We start from the raw sequence: 20,242 nt of genomic DNA, 5'->3' as shown, positions 1-20,242 counted from the left end.
ATCCAATCACAGGTTATCCCAAGACCACCACCACCCCAGATACATCAGAGCTACATCACAAATTGGGGGGGGGGGCGGTCAGAGGAGGTAACTTGGGAATTTTCCACACCTATGCCATCTCTCCTTGACCCCTCCCAAACACACATTTCTGCAAAACAAAAGGTTTCCTCCCTGGCTGGTAGGACTACTGGCTGTCCTTTGTGAGGGAAATGACCCATCCTCAGGCAGAGACTTCTCACCTCCTCCCTACAGTCTGGCAAGTATCTGTTAAGCTGAGCACACTATCAATATGCGTAAGAGATTCAGGAACTAAGTATTTACCATCTCAAAGGAATGGCTGGGCTACCCAGGAAAGGCAATCAGATAAACTGGCAGGTAGGGGAAAACAACTTCTCAGATTTCTGTTGAAATTTGTTGGAGACCGCCTTTTTGTGATGTAGGTATGATGTATCTGGGGTGGTGGTGGTCTTGGGTTATACCTCTTCTGTGATGTATGGTCTTGAATGGAAGCATGGGCAATTTCAAATTTCTATATAAGGGCAGGTGCTCCTTTGTTCTAGGTCCCTCCCCTGCTCTCCTGTTTGTGAGGGGAGTCACCCTGTTGCAACAGCTATAATAAAGACTTTGCTTCTCAATCTTCTCTGGTGGGGCCTCTGTTATTCTCCTACGGATGGAGAACCTACAAAGGGCTCTTGTGTACCCCATAAGGGAATAAGGGCTAATTTTGTTTATTACACAGCCCAACAGTGCAGTTCTTTACAAGTCTATTCAGAAGCAGACACTAATGAGGTCACCCTCCCAGAAAAGTATGTATAAGATCGCAGTCTAAATCTGCTACTATTGCATACATTTTATCAAGAAGGCACATGGCTTTGGCAAATAAAACATTTCAGCCAAACCAATAAACATTTCAGCCAAACAAACACACATTTCAGAACTATGTTCATTACTGAAAACTCACCCATACCTGAGACCATTAAGAGAAGTAAGGATGCAATCTACTAGGTTAATTAACCTAGGTTGTTTCTTAGGTTAATTATTATTGTGATTGGCACAACACTGATGTAATATGAAGTGTTTTGAACTCTTTAGAGGGCTATATAATAAATGCTACAAATATTAAGTAATATAAAGCACAATAACTTTTTTTGCATCCTAGTGCTTCCCTCATATGTCTCATCTTAAAACTTATCAATATACCCATCTCTTCCTGGTAGTCCTTCCTTGAAACCTAATATTTACAGAGCAGAATGAGATGGTAGGATCCTGAAGGGGCTGAGTGGATTTTTGTACGCTGCATATATTACAAAAACCAAAATCTGAAGTCCAGAACTAGCACAGGATTAAAAGAGCTGGACACAGGATGGAGGGAGTTGATGACATATAACAGCTCTGTCTGTAATGTGCTACTTCTGGACTTCAGATTTTGGTTTTTTACTAGGACGGCTCATTAAGAATGTAAGAGACCTGCTGGATCAAACTGAAGGCTTCTTTAGCCCACCACCCCGCTATTTTTCTGACTGTTAATTGTTTTAACTGATTTTAATACTGGTTGATTTTTTAAAATAGATATATTGCAACCATATAGGGAAGATCAAGTACCTTGGGCCAGTCATTGCCTCTCAGCCTAACCTACCTCACAGGATTGTGGGGATTAAATAAAGAGGCAAGCAGAGGCACAACTTGAACCCTGGGGGGGGGGGGGAGAGGTGGGAAATAAATGCAACATAACATTAGTCTACCATCCCGTTGACTCTTTGGAAGCCCACAAGCAGAGCCAAAACATAGTAACTCCTCTCCTGCTCGCGATCCCCAGCAGCCGGTTTTCTGAAGCACGCTGTCTCTCATTATAAAGGAAGCCCCCCCCCCCACGTGCAGTGTGGTACAGTCCACTCAACCCGCTCAGTCCACTCTACCACCGCGTCCCGAGAGCGCAAAGGCCCTCCCCCCGCGCCGCCGCAAGGCCCTCCAACAGCATCACTACAACCAACGCCCGTGCGTTGCTAGGCAACCCACCCCAGCTTCTAGGCCTAGCCATCGAAGCAGCGCCTCCTCATCCAAAGTCCGAGCGACCCGCCTTCCCCGTCGCAAAAAAACAACAACCCCTGACTCGCGCTTTCCGGCACTGAGGGAGAGAAGGAAGGCTCCGCTCCGCTCTTTCTCTTAGCGAACCGTAGGACATATAGATCTTTTAATTTTCAAAATGATAGAGTGACACCAACACCCAGGATTTCCGGTGGGAGCCCATCGAGATAAGAAAAGTTTAGAGTGAATTCGCGCACCATGAACTTTAGGAATTAAACGGAAAGCCGCTTCCGGCCATTGCTTTGTATGTGGGGAGTTCGGGGGGCAGCGCCGCTCTCCGTCTCTGAACGAAAAGCCCCTTTTCTACAAACCGGCGTTAGCAGGCGAGACAACAACAACAAAGTTACTGCCATGATTCCGGAAGTGTCGAAAGGGAGTGCAGCGGGAATGTGCCCCTTATGGTGAGGCGGAGGGAGTGGGTGTGGGGGACAGAGAAGAAGAGAGCGAGAGCGAGGGGGGGGGAGGGAACGGGGATGTGGGAGGGGAGGAGCGCTCGGAACCCCCGCGCGGCCCAATCGGGAGAGGCGGTGGGCTGCGGCGCGAGGCGGAGGGGAGCCGAGCGCGGCCGCTGATTGGCTGGGCGCCGAGGTCAGCCCCTGCCTGGTGACCCCTGAGTGAGGAGAGGAGGTGGCTCCTCCTCAGTCAGTCAGTCGGTCGGTGCAAAGTGATTCCCCCTCCGCAGCCGCTTCTCTTCTTCGCCCTCCCGGCCGTGCCTACGACTCCTTTCTCCTCCTCTAGTACGCAAGCTCTTTTCCCACTTGCCCCGCCAGCGAGGAGGCGAAGTGGCCGCGGGCTGGCGGCTGGGCCGGGCCCGTGAGTGACAGAGAGAGAGAGAGAGAGAGAGAGAGAGAGAGAGAGAGAGACGGGAAGACAGACAGGTAACGGCCGGCGAGGAGGGAGGGGCTTAGCGGCCCCCTCCCCCAATAGCAGCACGGGCTGGGGAAGGGGAGAGGTGGGAGCAGCAGCAGCAGCAGCTGTTGTTGTTGTTGTTGTTGTTGTTATTATTATTATTATTAGGTGAGCCTCACCTGGGATGGTTGAGCCTTGCCTCCTTCCTGGCAAGCTAGAGAGGGGCCTGCTCTGCTAGAGATTTGGTGGGGTGCTTAGCCCTTTTGCCCTATCAGGAGGGGTGGCTAGGTTTACCCAGTTTTTCTTTGCAACTGCTATTTCTCTAATTATTTATTTCAGTGAACGCTCCTTAACCTGGAAGCAAGCTTTATGGCTGTAGTTGTTTTGTTTTTGTAATTGTGTTTGTTTGTTTTTAACTCTTATAACCTATCCAGGGACCTTTGGGTGACAGACAGGTAAGAAGGCTACTAAATAAATGTAGACCTTGCAGTGAAAGGCCAGTAAGAAACTGGAAAAAAATTAATGGCTGTAAAAGTTAATAGTCTGAGGGTGAAAAAAAATGCTAGAGCCCTGCTGGGGTCTGGCAGAGGGTGAGGCAGAGAGAGTGTTTTGTTTCTCCTGTAGTAGTTTGCTGCATTTGGGGGGGGGGAGCTTCTCTTCTCTGATTTTTCTTTGGCTTCTGTGCTAGTTGTCCTCTTCTGCTCGTAGTTCATCCTGGCCATAGATATTGAGCTAGTGTTTCAGTGCAACCTAAAGAAACAACTTACCATTGTTTATTATCCTGTAATTGTTGCTTGGCAGCTTTATTGTATCCACATAAATAACTTAATTATTTTATAATAGCTTCTGAAAGCGATATCCCTCCCCCCACCAAAGTGAAAGACTCATAGTGTTGGATGGTACGTTAAAGGTCATTTAGTCCAACCTATGCCAGTGCAGGACGTCTGTTGCTACAGCATCCCCCAAATGTGGCAATCTAACCTCTGATTAAAAAGCTCTAATGCTGAAGTGCCTATCACATTCTGAAGTACAGTATTCTTTTCACTGTTTAACAGCTGGTGCTAGCAGGAAGTTTTTACTGATGTTTAGTTTCATTTCTGTACATGTCAACTTAGACGTTTATTCCATTGAGTTCAGTGGGGATTACTTTGTAATGATGTGGTTAAGATTGTAGTGCTAGGTTGTGTGTTGGTGGGGATGTTTGAAATGTGGCCACTTATTTGTCATGCTTGGAGGAAAGAGGCAGTTGGAAGCTTGGGAGCATAGTTGGAGACTATGGCCCCACAGTATGCCAACATCTTCATGGCAGATTTAGAACAACGTTTCCTAAACTCCTACCCACTCAAACCTCTCTTGTACCTGCGTTACATTGATGATATTTTTATTATCTGGACACATGGTCAACAGACCCTGGACACCTTCCACAAGACATTCAATGACTTTCACCCCACCATCAACCTAACTATGAACCAATCTATGCAAGAAATACACTTTTTGGACACTACTATAAAAATACAGGATGGACACATAGACACCACCTTATACCGTAAACCAACTGACCGACAAACATATCTACATGCTTCTAGCTACCATCCCAAACATACCAAACAATCCATTGTATATAGCCAGGCCCTACGTTACAGCCGCATCTGTTCCAACTCTACAGACAGAGACTCTCACCTAAGAGATCTACAGCAAACCTTTTTAGAACTAAAATATCCACCTGATGAAGTTAAACAACAGATCGACAGAGCCAGACTGATACCCAGAGAGAACTTGCTGCAAGACAGACCCAAAAAAGAAAATAACAGAACACCACTAGTCATCACATACAGCTCCCAAGTTAAAACAGTACAACGCATCATCAGAGATCTACAACCTCTCCTAGACAATGACAGTTCTCTTTCTCAAGCTCTGGGAGGAAGACCCTTCATCGCATACAAACAGCCACCCAATCTCAAACAGCTCCTCACCCACAATAATACAAAAACAGGACTCAACATGGACACTGGTACCAGAGCCTGCAATAAACCCAGATGCCAACTTTGCTGCCACATAAACCCGGATAACACCATTACTGGTCCCAACAACATCAAACACACCATCTCAGGACTATTTAATTGCTCATCTTCCAACATTGTGTATGCAATCAAATGCCAACAGTGCCCTTCAGCTCTCTATATTGGACAAACAGGCCAAACCCTACGCCAAAGGATAAATGGACATAAATCTGATATCAGGAATCACAAGACAGAGAAACCAGTAGGAGAACACTTCAATCTCCCAGGACATTCTATAAAAGACCTCAAAGTAGCTGTCTTAATACAAAGAAATTTCAGAAATAGACTGGAAAGAGAAGTGGCTGAATTGCAACTAATCACCAAACTTAAAACCATGGAGAAACCTGGTTTGAACAAAGACATTGGATTCTTATCTCATTATACATAACAAAGCCATCTTTAGCCATCTCACCCCTTGCCTTTCCCTGCAAGACTAATTGCAGCCGTTTAGAGTCGTCAACAGGTTTTCCACACTTATCAGCCTATCACCCATTCCCACCACAATTCTGAGTAATACCCCTCCCCACTTCCCCACTATATTTAAGGATCTGGTGACTTCTGTTTCAGTGTATCTGAAGAAGTGTGCATGCACACGAAAGCTCATACCAGGAACAAACTCAGTTGGTCTCTAAGGTGCTACTAGAAAGAATTTTCGATTTTGTTTTGGAGATTATAGGAATAGATTCAGAAGGAATAAATGTGACTCATTTGGAAGAATCGGGAAGATGATGGGGTGGGTTAGTTGTGTTAATAAGAGTTCTGTTAGGAGGGCTGGAGTTTGCTTTCTAGCAGCATCTGACTGGCCATCGGTTTCCCATCTCTGGGAGAAGGGAAGCAGGTAAATCAAGATGAGTTGATCTGGGAAGGGTATGTGGTGAGGAATGAGGTGACCTATATTGTCACCTCAGTGCTCAAGTTCCATCCCTTCTCTGGGATGAAGGAATTGAAAAGTAATGGTGAGTTCTTTTCTTTAGATTAAAAACTATGTGTTTAGAATAAGTAGCCTTTTCTGAGTATCTCAGAGATTTGGGATTTTTGTCACCTTCCACACGTCGCACAGCAATGTAGAGAATGCAGTAAAGCAGCTCAGCAGTTTTAAAACAGTAAAGAAAAGAGTAGCAGATAAAACAGCTATACCAGCTAGACACTTACAGGATATACCTATTCACATAGCTGGGAAGGCGTGTTTACAGGTGTTTCTGGAAAGTGCAGGTAGTGGGCATCTGTCATATATTGACAGGAATGCTTTTCCATAGAACCACACTGCTCCCTGCTCCAAATTACTGTGGAGTGGGCTTCTGAAATCTTTGGATGTTGTAGGACTGGGGTCAGCAAACATTTTCAGCAGGGGGGCGGTCCACTGTCGCTCAGACCTTGGGGGGTGGACGGACTATATTTTGAAAAAAAATATGAACGAATTCCTATGCCCCACAAATAACCCAGAGATGTGTTTTAAATAAAAGCACACATTCTACTCATGTAAAAACACCAGACAGGCCCCACAAATAACCCATAGGTGCATTTTAAAGAAAAGGGCACATTCTACTCATGTAAAAACACGCTGATTCCCATATCATCCGCAGGCCGTATTTAGAAGGTGATTGGGCCACATCCGGCCCCCGGGCCTTAGTTTGCCTACCCATGTTGTAGTGTAGGAGAAGCTCCCCTGCAGATCGCAGTGATCATATGTGGGATATGGAAGAAGTTGATTCTGCATAGCAGATTAACACATCTGCCCCCATTACCCACTTTCTCTATGTTCAGAGTGGACACATAGCCTTTTATAGCACTCTTCTTAGTGTGTGTGTGCGCGTGGGGGGGGGGAGTTAATATACTGACACCCAAGTACAGTATATGGCAATTTACAGAGTGATGTAGAAGATGGGTCCCTCCTTCAAGGAGCTTGCACTCTAAATTGTGATGTGGGGAGAGGAGAAGAGAGAAGGGCAACAGGAAGACATAAGGCATGAAATGGAGATATTCTTCTAGTTCTTTAAATATAATCAGCTCATATAGGAGATCATAGAAATAGATTTTTTAAAACTAAAATATTTAATAAAGGCTAGTATGACACAGCAAATTAACAGTAACAGTGAATTTCCAAGGTGTGAAAGTTCCATAGCAAGTATGCTAGTCTTAAAGGAGTGATTTTCAAATTGTAGAGCAGGCTGCTCTGAGGGAGGTGCAGGGCACAGAACACCTGAAATTTTGGAGGAGTTTCAGGACAGGATGATGTAAAGCTAGGATTTTCCTTCCCTCACTAGCCAGGATCTGGGTGAGTTTGAATGCTCTCTGGTGGAGCATCCATATTTGATATATTGGAGGGGTGTGTATGACTGTATTCCCAGTGCCACATTATACTAACATGATTTGGGAATAAGGGAGCTCTGCTAGAGCTGCTGCTTTGTTGTAAGGCTTGTTCTTGAGGAGGGGGGAATTGGTGGAAATGTATCTGATTCCCCTGTTTAAGGGCAGTATACAGTTAGGACCACCATCCCTAGATTTCCACAATGTGCAGCATGTGAGCAAGAATCTCCACACACTCACCCATAAGACAGTTTATTGGGGGACAGCCATAAGGTTGGGTAGGGGAAGGGCTGTAGCTCAGCAGCAGAACACCTGCTTTTTATATAGAAGGTCCTGGATCCAATCCCTGGCATCTCCAGGTAGGGCTAAGAGAGACTCATGCCTGAAACCCTGGAGAGCTGTTGCTAGTCAGTGTAGATAGTACTGAGCTAGAGGCCTGATTTGTTATTCAGAACAGGAACCCTAGTTTAAAACCTTGAGGAACACTGCTTTAAGGTGCCATGGTAATATATGCTACAACAGACCAACAATACTGCTTAAGTTTGATCCACTTAATATTGTCATAACCTCATTCCTTCCTTAAATTTAAATATAATTGTTTCCTCCTTTGTTCTCCAGGGGCTTGGACTTAAGTATAGTGGTACCTCTGGTTACAAACACCTTGAGTTACAAACACTTCGGGTTACAGACTCCACTAACCTGGAAGTAGTACCTTGGGTTAAGAACTTTGCCCCAGAATGAGAACAGAAATGGCGTGCCAGCGTCACGGCGGCAGCAGGAGGCCCCATTAGCAAAAGTGCACCTCAAGTTAAGAACAGTTTCAGGTTAAGAACAGACCTCCGAAACAAATTAAGTTCGTAACCAGAGGTACCACTGTATACTGATCAGGCTTAACCTTTGCCATTTTGGGGATTGCCAAAATCCCCCCCCCCCAAAATGGAAATGGGGTGTCTGCTAATCTTATCCCTTCCCCTTCACTGCCAGGAATTTTGGGGGGAGGACAACACACAGTCAGCAGGTCTCATGTTATCCCTGAGTGCTTTTTGGGGTCCACAAACTATTAGATTCCAAAGAAACACTGCTTCAATTTTTATAAGTTTAAGAGTTTAATTGGGGGCCAGATTATGAGTTTCAAGCTATAACAGAAAAGGAAACAAAATATTCCCAAACACATTGCCAGTTTCAAATATGAAAAGTGTATATGAGTATCTCAGGTTTATCGTACTCTGTAAGTGAAGGTTATACTGCATATATGTGAAAGCAGCAAGTAGATGCAGAAGTAACTTGCACATACTCTTCCATGTAGCTCTAAGACTACTGAAGCATAACAGCAATGTGTTTGAATCATAGATCTATTCTGAATAATCTGAAGCTTATTATTTTGGTCATCTGTTTTACATTTCTGACATGATCCTTAGGTGGTTGTTTATAGCACACTCTTGTATGTATATGCTCTGAAGTAAGTTCCATTGAGTTAAATGGGACTTACTCCCAGCTAGGCTGTTATAGGATTGCAGCCATAGTCTTTTAAAACTATCACAGGGAAGTCTTCTATAGCCTAGCCCAGTGGTTTTCAACCAGTGTGCTATGCCACCCTGGGGTGCCTTGAATGATGGTCAGGGGTGCCATGGGCAACACTGGTCTCTATCCCTCTTTCCTCCCTCCCTCCTCTGATGCCTTCTCGCATCTCTGCCTCCCAAAGGCTTGCATAGTTGTTTAGTGCAGCAGCCTTGGGTATAAGCTCTGCAGGCGAATGCGTGGGGGTGGGGGGGCAGCTCAGAGACCCTGGACGGCAACAGCAGCTGCCTGGAGGATTCCCAAAGGGAGAGGAGAGGAAACTGAGGGAACACCCCACAAGGGAGGGTGTTCAAAAAAGGGTGAGAGGCTGCCAGCTCTGGAGGCAAGTGATGCTCCTGGGCCCCTGAGCCCCACAGGGGTGCCACAGAAAGAATGTAGTTGGTTAAGGGAGCCGTGGACTCAAAAAGGTTGAAAATCTCTGGCCTAGTCATTTTAGAGTTAAGTGTTTTCCCCCTTTTAATCTTGCAGGATCTACTTAATATTGTTAATTGACCTGTACGACTCGGTTGTGACTTTGTACTGTATCATGGAATTCTGTGGGCAACCTAGGGATAGTTACCATCTCTCAGCCTAACCTACCTCACAGGGATTATTTACTATTTATACCCTCTCCTTCATCCAAAGGTCCAAGATTAGAAATATAGAGTCCAATTTTATTTTATTTTTAAATTGAAACAACATAAAACAAAATACAGAGATTTGTTGTGAGAATAAATTGGGGTCGGAGAGGGAGAACAATAAACTGCCCTTGGTGGAAGGGTAGAGTAAAATGTAATAAAACAAGTGTAGAGTAAGGAATTATCTTGTACCAGCTGCAACCCTGGTTCTTCTTGTCATTCCAGGCTCATGCCGCTGCAGAATAAATTTGCAGATTTTGAATCCAAAACAAAAATCAAGAGGCAAAGATGTAATGGAAGAACCCAGTATCCAGGTGACAAACTTCAATCCTGGTTTTTTATGCTTTCACACTATTTTGTGAGTGTTGTTACCCAGATTCTTGGCTTGCTGACAGTGGATTGTAACTGTTGGCTGATGTCTTACATAGCTTCCACTGTGATAAAATGATCAAAATGTTGAGAGATGCAAGTGGCATAGTTGTTTTCTCTTTGTATTTTGGCTAGTTACCCTGGAAAACTTGGATGGCCTTCTAGAATTAGCTGTTCTAAATTTTATATAGCACATGTAAGGTTCGCGTGAAGGTGCTTCACGAGTAATGGAGCAGGAGCCCAAACAGTCTTTTGCAGTTTTATTGTACAAACTATTTACAGTGCAGAGCTACAAAAAGCATGTCTGTCTCAGTCGCTGGCAGGATACAGGAGTGGCCCCTTCCAGCTTCTCCCCCAGCATAAGAATTTTGGCACCCCAAGTCTCCTCCTACCCTCCTTGCATTTCACCCCTCTGCACAACTGGGGTGCCGGAAATGGCATGCCTCCCTCCTGACCAGCCGGGTGAGGTGAGTGCAGGGTCTCAGCAACATCCCCAAGCCTTCTCCCCGCCAGGCTCCCTGCTTATGGCTCCTGGCTAGAAGAGGTGCTAGGGCTCTCAGTGGCATCCGTAAGCCCCCTCCCCACCTGGCTGGTTCCTTCCCTCTCCTCCCCACTGGAGGTGTGGCGGCTTTCCCCGCTGGAAGAGGTGCTGCTGCTGAATTGGCACTGGGGGGGGGGGAGGTAGCAGTTCCCTGACAGCACGTATCATGTGCAATATGGGCAATTATTGAAGCCTGATTCTATGCATGTTTCCTTCAAGGGAAGCTCCAGTGTATTCCAATAGGATTGTGCTTCATGTAAAAAGGTCTCCATTTTGGATATTTTTTTGCTTATACAGGTAATAAACCTATTGTAGTACAAGTTAGATTTCAAAGTGAAAGGAAGGCAGTGCAAATAGAACCAAGTTAACTCATAACTATGGATTAACTTCTAGTTGGATTTGTGCTTTTCTGAGCATCAGTTTCTGTGCTACTTTTCACTTGTCTGGTTCAGATATTAAGCACAGATTCGTACTGCATATGCTAAGATATGGAAGAGCCTTGGGCCTGCATGGTCCATCTTGCACTGCCTTTTCGGTGCACTGCAATTAAACCAGAAAGTCTTCAGTTAGCCCGTTTCTTGTGGGGGCAAGAATCATGTGTATCTTCACTTATTAAGCTGAGATTCTTGTCTGAACCATGGCATTTTATGCATATCCCTGGAAATTGGATATCCTCTGTGACTGATGTATGTTTATGATCATAAATGTCTTGATGAGATTGGGCTCTATTGATACTCTAGCAGTGAAAGAGTCAAATGTTGTTTTTGTTCAGTGAGGCTGTGTTTTAAGGGGCTTTTTAGTATTGCAGGAATTTGAAGATGAACAAAAGGTGGAATATATTGGCCTTAAGTGTTTTATCTTAGTTTGATTGAAATTCATCTTATGTTAAATATTTACATTTATCTGAAGGCTAAAGTATATTCAAATGTTTGTGCTGTTTTATATTGCAATGCTCTTATGGAGTCTTTGTGATCTTGAGGAGTTTTTTGCACTTGTTTAAATTACAATCATATTATAAAACAATGAGCATATAAAATTATAGATGACATTTTATATACAAATAGGATAAAATCTGGATAGTTGAACTAGATCATCCTGTCCACAGTCCAAAGGTCCTGTTTACTAATGTCAAAAGGGACCTCCCTAGATTTAGGATCAAAGTAACATGTGGGGTAGGAAAGACTTCACAGGGAACCTAGATCTGGTTCATACACTTATTTAACATTAACAAGTCTAAGTTTGAATTAAAATCTTAATTTATATGCACACCAATATTATGCCTAGTGCTTTATAATCATTAACTCATTTACTCAGGAGTGAGTCTTCAAGTGAGAAAGAAGGTCAGGAAAGAGGAGTCTTGTACATTGTCTATATATGTTGACAGTTATAATCCTGAGAAAGGAACTGGGTCTCTGATCCTATGACCTGTGCATAAAAAGGCCATGTGGGTATACAAGTCATTATTATTATTATTATTATTATTATTATTATTTTCTGTACCATCCTTTATACAAAGTTTACAGGGTGGTGTACAATGTAAAACACAAAAATACACACCATCATAACAAACAGAAACAAAAACCCCACAGTTGGGAAGACATAGATTGTTTAATTAGCCAAAGTTCTTGGGAGAAGAGGAATGTTTTTGCCTGGTGCCTAAATATATGTAACAAAGGCACCAAGCAAGCCTTCCTGGGGAGAGCATTCCACAAGAAGGGAGCCACTGCAGAAAAGGCCCATTCTTGTGTTGCCACCCTCCGGACCTCTTGCAGAGAGGAGGCACACGAGGAAGGGCCTCAGATGGGTGATCACAGCATCCAGGTTAGTTTATATGCGTATAGGTGGTCCTTCAGTTATTGAAGGCTCCCACCCCTAACTTGGACAGTCGCTCCAGAAGGATACCATGCTTGATAGTATTGAAAGCAACTGAGAGGTTGAGACAGAGATCATCATCCAGGGAACCAAAGTAGTTTCGATTCCATAACCTTACTTTAGACCCCCCAACCAGGCCTAAACTGGTAGTGGCATTTCTATTCCATAACCATAACTACTTATTTGATTATCTGGCATACAGAGGTTTCACAGGAGGGGAATTATTTCTTACCCATAAATCTTTAGAAAGAGTGTTGGGTGTATTTCTGTAGACTATAGTGAGGGGGCATCATTCACCTGCCATCTCCTTCACAGGATAACCTTTAGGGTTTTAATGTTTGTACATCTATGTGCCTACTAGAAAAAAGATGGGATGCTGATGTGCCAGTGGGTGTTACTGTCTCTTCCTCCTTCTCTTTGTCCACCCTGCATTTTTCCTCCATCTTGTTCTACCCTGCCAAGTTACATGTATTAAATTAAGCAACTTTTTTCAAACTGCTTCCATTATTTCACCCTGTTTTAGACACCTTGGTGTTAAGATGCATGAAATCTGTGTGACATTTGAGAGTCGATGAACAATTTTTGCTTGCTTTGATCTAACAAGACTACGTTCTTTATTTCAAGGAAAGCAGTTCGCTTGACACATTATACCTGCCAACAAGGTTATGTATAATGAAGATGGGAAATACAACTAACAAAAAGTGACCTCTGCTTATAAGGTAACTGTTTTTTTAATTGAACACTTAAACTTTGATTTGTTTTAGAAAAGGTTAAAATGCCTCTTTTTTAGGGTAGTAACAGTGGAGGACATCCAGGATCTACTCATGCAGTGCTATCTTCAGTGATAGCATTAGGGATAAATGGCTGAGGCAAATAATAACAAATGAAACTTTCATTGCAATTTCCCCCCTCCCTGGCTCAATTTGTATTATAAAACATGTTATAGTTTCCTAGCCACAGAAAAAGTTTTTATGAGAGAGAGAAAACTATTTCAGATACTGGATAGTAAATGCCAAATACTAAATACTGAACTTTGTCAGCAGCCAGTGTGGCTACCCTAGTTGTTGCTACTCAAAATATGAACACCCTGGCAAATTTTAAAGAATGTTTAAGAACTGCAAAGCAACTTTAAGGATTGCAAAGCAATTTTAGTTATGGTTTTCTATGTATGTATAAGTGTTTCTGAAACCTATTTTAAAAAACCAGCGTAGTTTTCGAACAATAACAGTTTTCTGCTAATTCTTTAGTTAAAGTTGGAAGCAAACCATCCTCTACACTTGCACAAATCTAAGTCGGAGGAAGAAAAGCTGTTGGTTCACTTGTATAATGCAAATGCATACATCACAAATCTTAAAAGAACCCAAAGATTTTTTTTTAAATGCATAGATAGTCCATTTGAATTGTAGTGTAGCTAATTCCACTGTTCCTGAGGAACATGTAGATAATGCTGCATGACATTTTATTAGAAATAGTTGTGTCCATTGATACTTAGGAAGTAAGAGCAATGAGGGGCCTAAATGGCACAGCCAGATCACCCTCTCAGTCTTAAACATGTAGTTGTAAAAGGGCAAGTGTCTAGGCTTGGTGAAATAAAAAATCAAGGTTATGATTTTTGGAAAGAAATATCAGAAACTGAGGGGCAATGGATGAACAGCTGATTGACCAATGGCATGAATTTAAATATCTAGGAATTCATTTGGAATGTAATAAAATGTTAAGCTTCTAAAACCTTGAGTACCATTAAATTTTATTATGTGAAAGTTGACTTTATAATTGATCCTTCAGCCTTCTCACATGGCTATTTTGGGGGTATAGTGGGGTAGTGGGGACTGAAAAGCCCTGGCACATGGGTGTGTGTGTGCAGCTTTGTGGATCCTGTCCCATTTATCCATGTTGCTTCTGGAGTGTTATTGACACTCTCCCTCTCTCCAATTCTGGTTACTCTCCAATTCTGGTTACTGGCTGAATTGCAACTAATCACCAAACTTAAAACCATGGAGAAACCTGGTCTGAACAAAGACATTGGATTCTTAACTCATTATACATGACAAAGCTATCTTTAGCCATCTCACCCCTTGCCTTTCCCTGCAAGACTATCAGCTGCTCACCCATTCCCACTACCCTTCTGAGTAATACCCCTCCCCACGCCCTCACTATATTTAAGGATCTGGTGACTTCTGTTTCAGTGTATCTGAAGAAGTGTGCATGAACATGAAAGCTCATACCAAGAACAAACTTAGTTGGTCTCTAAGGTGCTACTGGAAAGAATTTTTTATTTTGTTTCTCCAATTCTGATTTGTATTTACTATGTTTCAGTTGCAGGTGACCTGTGAGACCTCATGATCCTTCTTTAGGAGGCAGATTCTGCGAGGATGTTACATCATCACTGCCGGAGGAACCCCGAGCTACAGGAAGAATTGCAGATTCAGGCTGCGGTGGCTGCTGGAGATGTTCACACTGTGCGCAAGATGCTAGAGCAGGGCTATTCTCCAAATGGTCGAGATGCCAATGGCTGGACCTTGCTCCATTTCTCAGCAGCAAGAGGAAAAGAAAGATGTGTCCGTGTATTCCTCGAACATGGAGGTTGGTTGACTTAAATGAGGTGGGGGTGAAATTTCACCAAACATCAAGGATTTTATCCTTCACACCTTCACTTTAAACTCCTGTTTGTTTGTTTTATGGCAGTGGCCACATTCAGATGATCACATCTCTGCTTAGTAAGTCAAGATATGTGCAAACTTCATGAACTCCTTGCTTCCCACTTGGTGTGAGTATGCAAATGAGATGGGAAATGGCAGCTTGTCTTCCAGTCATGCCTGAATCTGGAAACGGTCACTTTAAAGTTAGCCTCTAGATCTTGACTTGACTGAAAGCAATTAACCATAGTTCCTGGTTGGGCATAATGGGAAGCTATTAACTGCCACTTCCTGGCTTGTTCAATCGAGAGAGAAATGAAGGAACTGCATACCTGTATGCAGTGTATACTCATATTGAGCTTAGGTTTTTATCATCTGAATGTGGCTCTTTTCGTGTTTGCCTTCACAAAATGGTCAGGTAAGCTGGGTAGGACTTAATTTCTGTACTTTAATAGTGAATTAAAAAATAAAAAAGTGAGTAGGCAAGCTATGGAATTGCAAAATCCACCACAAGGGGGCTCTCCTGTGTTAAGTATTTTGAATACTGTACATACCAGAGAAATAAAAGGTTGCAAGGATGTTCAAGGAATCCATTCACTTTGCATCTAGGCTATGTTAGTTTTCTCTTGTTAAGTTATTTATTTATTAAATTTATATATTGGTCTTTATCTGAGGATCACAGAGCGGTTTACAATATAAAAAACACAAAAATATATAATATAATAACAAACAGAACAACCCCCACCCCCAGTTTAAAAGGCAATAGATTGTTTAATTAGTCAAAGGCCTGGGAGAAGAGGAATGTTTTCAACTGGCACCTGAAGACATGTAATGGAGGCACTAGATGAACCTCTTTGGGGAGAGTGTTCCACAGAGAGCCACCATCGAAAAGGCCTGTTCTCTAGTTGCCACCTTCTGGACCTCTCATGGATGTGGCAAATGAAGAAGGGCGCCTCAGATGATGACCACAGGATCTGGGTTGGTTCATGTGAAAAGAGGCGATCCTTGATGTATTGCTTTCCTGAGTCATTTAAGGCTTTGCAGATCAAAAACAACATTTTGAATCGAGCCTGGAAACTAATTGGCAATCAATGCAATCAGGCCAGTATTGGTGTTACATTCTCAAACCATTTTGCCCTGGTGAGCAACCTGGCACTGAATTCTGCACTAGCTGAAGATTCTGAACCACCTGGAGAGGCAGCCACATGTATAACATGTTGCAGTAACCTAGAGGTTACCAGAGCATAGACAACAGAAGTTAGGGGTGCAGCTGGGCCACCAGCCAAAGCTGATGGAAGGCCACCGAAGCTGACTGAGCCTCAAGCGACAGCAATGGATCTGGTAGCCTCTTACCAGAGAAATTTCTCTGGAGGCAAGAGCTTGTGGAAGAAACTGATCCAAGTGAATCATGTTTTGTCAAAACCCAATAAAGCTTTGTACAGTCATACAGTACCTTGTTTTGTGTCTGGGATCCGTTGCGGAGCCCCAAACGCTAGCCAAAAAGGACTCTGGGCAAAGCACTGTATCTGCACACACGTGGAGCGGTTTGCACTTCTGCGCATGCACAAAGTGCGATTTAGCACTTCTGCGCATGTGTGAGCGGCAAACCTGGAAGTAACCTGTTCCAGTACTTCCAGGTTTGCCACAGACATTCACCAGTATGGATGCTAGACGAGGCGGACGTTCGCAGAGGTATTACTGTATGCCACATAAGTACCCCTTCATGTATCTAATACAGTATATATATAAATCTACCAGAGGCTGAGGTTTTATGATGGAAATGATTTTGAACACTCAAGGAAAGCATGATGATGTATTATTCAGTTTTGCTCATGTAGCTCCCACCTTCTCTTGACAATGGTGTGTTTATTGTAGACTCTTCTGCATTATCTTACATTGCTCCAGTAGAGTAGATTCCTCTTGCTTACTGTTGGCTATATTTGTAAGAAAAAGAAAAATATTTTTGTGTTGCAAGAAATAGTTCTCATGCTTTATCATTGTATCTTTTAGATCTTGTACATAGTGCCTGATCTATGTCTGAGTGCATGTGCTGCATAAACACGAAGCCCATTCCTTCTAGATGGTGCTAACCTATGGAACTGAGCATTTATTGAGGGGGTTGATTTGTGCAATGAAATATACTACTAGTTAATTAGGAGAATAGCACAGAAATAGCCTCTTGCTGCCTTAAAGCAAAGCTTATAAATTATCAAAATGCATAAAGAGTTGGCCAGTTTTAGCTTAAACTTCAACTATTGAAAATTGTATTATCTTTTAAGGTCCAGTAGAATAAATTAAGACCATTTTTTATCCTTCCTGTGGTAAGTGTGGCCAGAAGATGGCAGTACAAGTGTTTGCAGACCAGATTTAGAACTGCAATGAATTTACTCCCAGAAATTACCCTGTGTGAGTCTTGATGTCTAATAATCTCCACCTGTTCCCTAGTTATGCAAATACTCGTCAGAATATTTGATAGCTTCGATATCCAGTGTTCCCCCCCCCCCCAGTATTTGATATCTGCCAGTTTATATTAGCTGTATTTGATAGTTGCTAAAACGTATTTGACATTAGCAATACTTTTGATAGCTGGTAGGCAGTAGTATGTTAAGGTGGTTTTCAGACTTTCTGAAGGGAATACTGTAGACAGTGATATCTGTGATACAGCTCCTGGACATTACAGAGCATTCTGTAGCATGTTTGAAGATGGTTGCTTAGTTCACCCAGGGCAATGCTAAGCTGCCTCATTCCACCTTGGCTGCACATTGCAGAGGAAAGATCAGTAGTGGTGGGCAAACCATCTTCCAGTTGTTGTTCTCATTAGGGAACCCTAATGGGACTCTCTCCCTGCCCCCACAAAAGTTTCAAAATCTCTGTACCCATAACAGTGTGCTGATGATGAGCGTGCAGTAATATTTAGTGTTAGATTTTGAAAAACAGACATAATCATTTATATTTTTAATCATATAACTTTTGATCGATAACATGAAATATTGTTTGATAGATGGTGGGGTGGGGGTGGGCTTCATTGAAGAGAAACCTACAAGTTCAAAGCATTCAAATTCTCAGATTAAAATTGAGTAAAACAACAACAACAACAACAGTGAAGACCCATGGTCCTAAATAGGATTATAGTAGCATCACTTGTTATAATAAATACTGTCTGTTAGCATGAGTTTTTAAGTTGTCATGCAGTTGCTTTATCAGAAATAGTCTGCAGTAATTTAAATAGATTGGCTTCTTCTATTCCTTCCAGTGGCTACTGAGTACTTATAGACTTTCTGGAATTGTTCGTTGGGCAGAGTGGTTTTTTTGTGTTTGTGTTAAGAGCTAGTCTTAAAATTACTTGGTTTAACACCTGCACCAGATAATAACAGAGCAAGATAGTTATGTTAACAGTGTTGCCCTAAAGTAGGGTTGCCATATTTCAAAAAGTGAAAATCTGGATACAAAAGTTGTTGAGCTGTTTTAAGTTTTACCCCTTTTTAAGGAAGTTCGCCAAAATTGACATGGGTTGCCTGTCATAAGTCTGGATTTTCCCGGACATTTCAGCGATTTTCACCTGGGCACTTTTTCCAGCTACCGAATCCTGGCTATGTCCAGGAAATTCCAGACGTATGGCTGCCCTACCCTAAAGTTCTAGAGCCCTGTTACATGATTGGGTAGAAAAAAATTTTTTTTATTGGAAGCTTCACAGTAAAACCAACCAAAAAAAACTATGCTTTAACAGAACTTCAGGGACATGCAGGAAGAACATGAGATTAAGGTTTGGAGCAGCTGGGCTGACCTCAGGCTTGCTACACCCTTGGGAAAGCACTTGGTGAAAACTTCTTAATTCATTTCCTGGCCACCACAGTATTTACCCCTGCTTTTTCACCTCGTTCTTTCTTCCTTTGCTTCCTCTGTTTGTCTTGAGAGAAACAAACCACCAGCACTGGTCTGCGCTTAACATATACTGGCAACCCCCAATTTAAGCAAGGGTTATGTTCTTAGGCACCGTGCGCATACGGGAAGTCATGTATAATTGAAGCACCCATTGGAAAAGCCTGCAAACACCCTCTAAAGCTCTGGAAACCCTTTTAAAAAAACGCTTTAAAAACCAGTAGCCCTACCAGACGGGCAGGAATGGTGGCACTCAGTCTTCCTCATTGCTGGAGGAGGATGATTTGCAAATAATGACAAGCAGGGTAGACTGGTACCCCAAAGTGCTTGGTTGTGGGTCAGACTCACTTGGTGGGACTGATGGTGTATTGCAGAAGAACATGGGGATGGGCAGCTGGCACTTTTGTCTCTTCAGCTGGTCAGGGCACATTTGGGCAGCCTCCTGGTCCACAAATGCAGCTTCAATATGGGTGCCAATATTCTTTAAATTAAAATGTCATTTGAAGCAGTCCAGCCAACCGCAGCTAGCTCAGAACTCCTTTGCAGGCTGCTTGAAGTGCACATGCAGCCTGCAAAGGTGCTGCTGTCAATGGGGATACACTAGCAGTTCATGTCCTCTAGACCAGTGTTTTTCAACCACTGTTCCGCGGCACACTAGTGTGCCGCGAGATGTTGCCTGGTGTGCCGCGGGAAAAATTAAAAAATTCAAGAGAATTACTTTATATATAGTTAATATAGGCACAGAGTTAAATTTTTTAACATTTTCTAATGGTGGTGTGCCTCGTGATTTTTTTCATGAAACAAGTGTGCCTTTGCCCAAAAAAGGTTGAAAAACACTGCTCTAGACACAGATTCAGTGCCTCATGTGCCTTCACCAGGGCTTCAGTGTTCGAAACTCCCATTGTCCTAGGCACATTTTGAGACTGGTAATTTAATAAGTGCAAGCAGTTTCTGAGCTCTGGGTGCAGTCCTGCGCCTATGTTTTTAGATTAGAACTGCAGAGTGAAAGGAAAGGAGGACCTTTTTCTTCTGCCCCACTTCCAGCTACTCTGAAGACTGGAGAAGAGACCCTCTTAAGAATATTAGGGGGGTGGGCAGGGGAAGGACTAGACCATGTGAAAAACGAACATAATATTTTAGCTGCAGTTCATTCATTTTCAGCTTTGTATTCTTGTGATTAAAAAAACTCATCTAGACATTCTGTCGTTGCACCCATAACCTAGGTTTAAGGTGCCATTTAGCTCCTAGCTTTCATATCTGTTTCTAACACTGGGCATGTAGCTGGGGACTATGTAGCAGTAGCATGTAGTTGGGGACTATGGCAATTGTAAGTGTACATGCACTTGCTGCCCCTGATGCAGATGGGCGGGGTATAAATAATAAAATTATTATTATTTTCTTCTCCTGTACTTTAATGGTACGTATGCTGGATTCATTCCTGCCAAACGT

At 42.9% G+C, this 20,242-nt stretch overlaps 2 protein-coding genes across 8 annotated transcripts in view; one reads left to right on the top strand and one right to left on the bottom strand.

The window, feature by feature from the left end:
• The window catches only part of LOC117056462 (protein Lines homolog 1-like), an 89,382-nt gene extending 87,222 nt beyond the window's left edge, over positions 1 to 2,160 (bottom strand). The window contains exon 1 of one of the 2 annotated variants that reach the window (XM_033166849.1): positions 2,017 to 2,160. The gene's annotated coding sequence lies outside the window, so the exon portion shown is untranslated. The remainder of the gene's footprint in view (positions 1 to 2,016) is intronic. The other variant, XM_033166848.1, reaches the window with a different exon arrangement.
• Positions 2,161 to 2,674: 514 nt separating this feature from the next.
• ASB7 (ankyrin repeat and SOCS box containing 7) overlaps positions 2,675 to 20,242 on the top strand; it is a 38,880-nt gene continuing 21,312 nt past the window's right edge. Inside the window, exons 1-4 of one of the 6 annotated variants that reach the window (XM_033166474.1) lie at positions 2,675 to 2,963; positions 9,722 to 9,810; positions 12,911 to 12,997; positions 14,595 to 14,861. In XM_033166474.1, the coding sequence (XP_033022365.1) occupies positions 14,651 to 14,861 (211 nt within the window). In that variant the 5' untranslated portion in view covers positions 2,675 to 2,963; positions 9,722 to 9,810; positions 12,911 to 12,997; positions 14,595 to 14,650. Of the gene's footprint in view, positions 2,964 to 9,721; positions 9,855 to 11,727; positions 11,747 to 12,902; positions 12,998 to 14,594; positions 14,862 to 20,242 lie in introns of those variants that run through there. The other 5 variants (XM_033166473.1, XM_033166471.1, XM_033166472.1 and 2 more) reach the window with 5 other exon arrangements.

This window comes from Lacerta agilis, chromosome 13 (assembly GCF_009819535.1).
Source record: "Lacerta agilis isolate rLacAgi1 chromosome 13, rLacAgi1.pri, whole genome shotgun sequence".
NCBI lineage: Eukaryota > Metazoa > Chordata > Lepidosauria > Squamata > Lacertidae > Lacerta > Lacerta agilis.
Note: the sequence above shows the minus strand (reverse complement) of the source record. Positions and strands in the feature narration are given on the sequence as shown.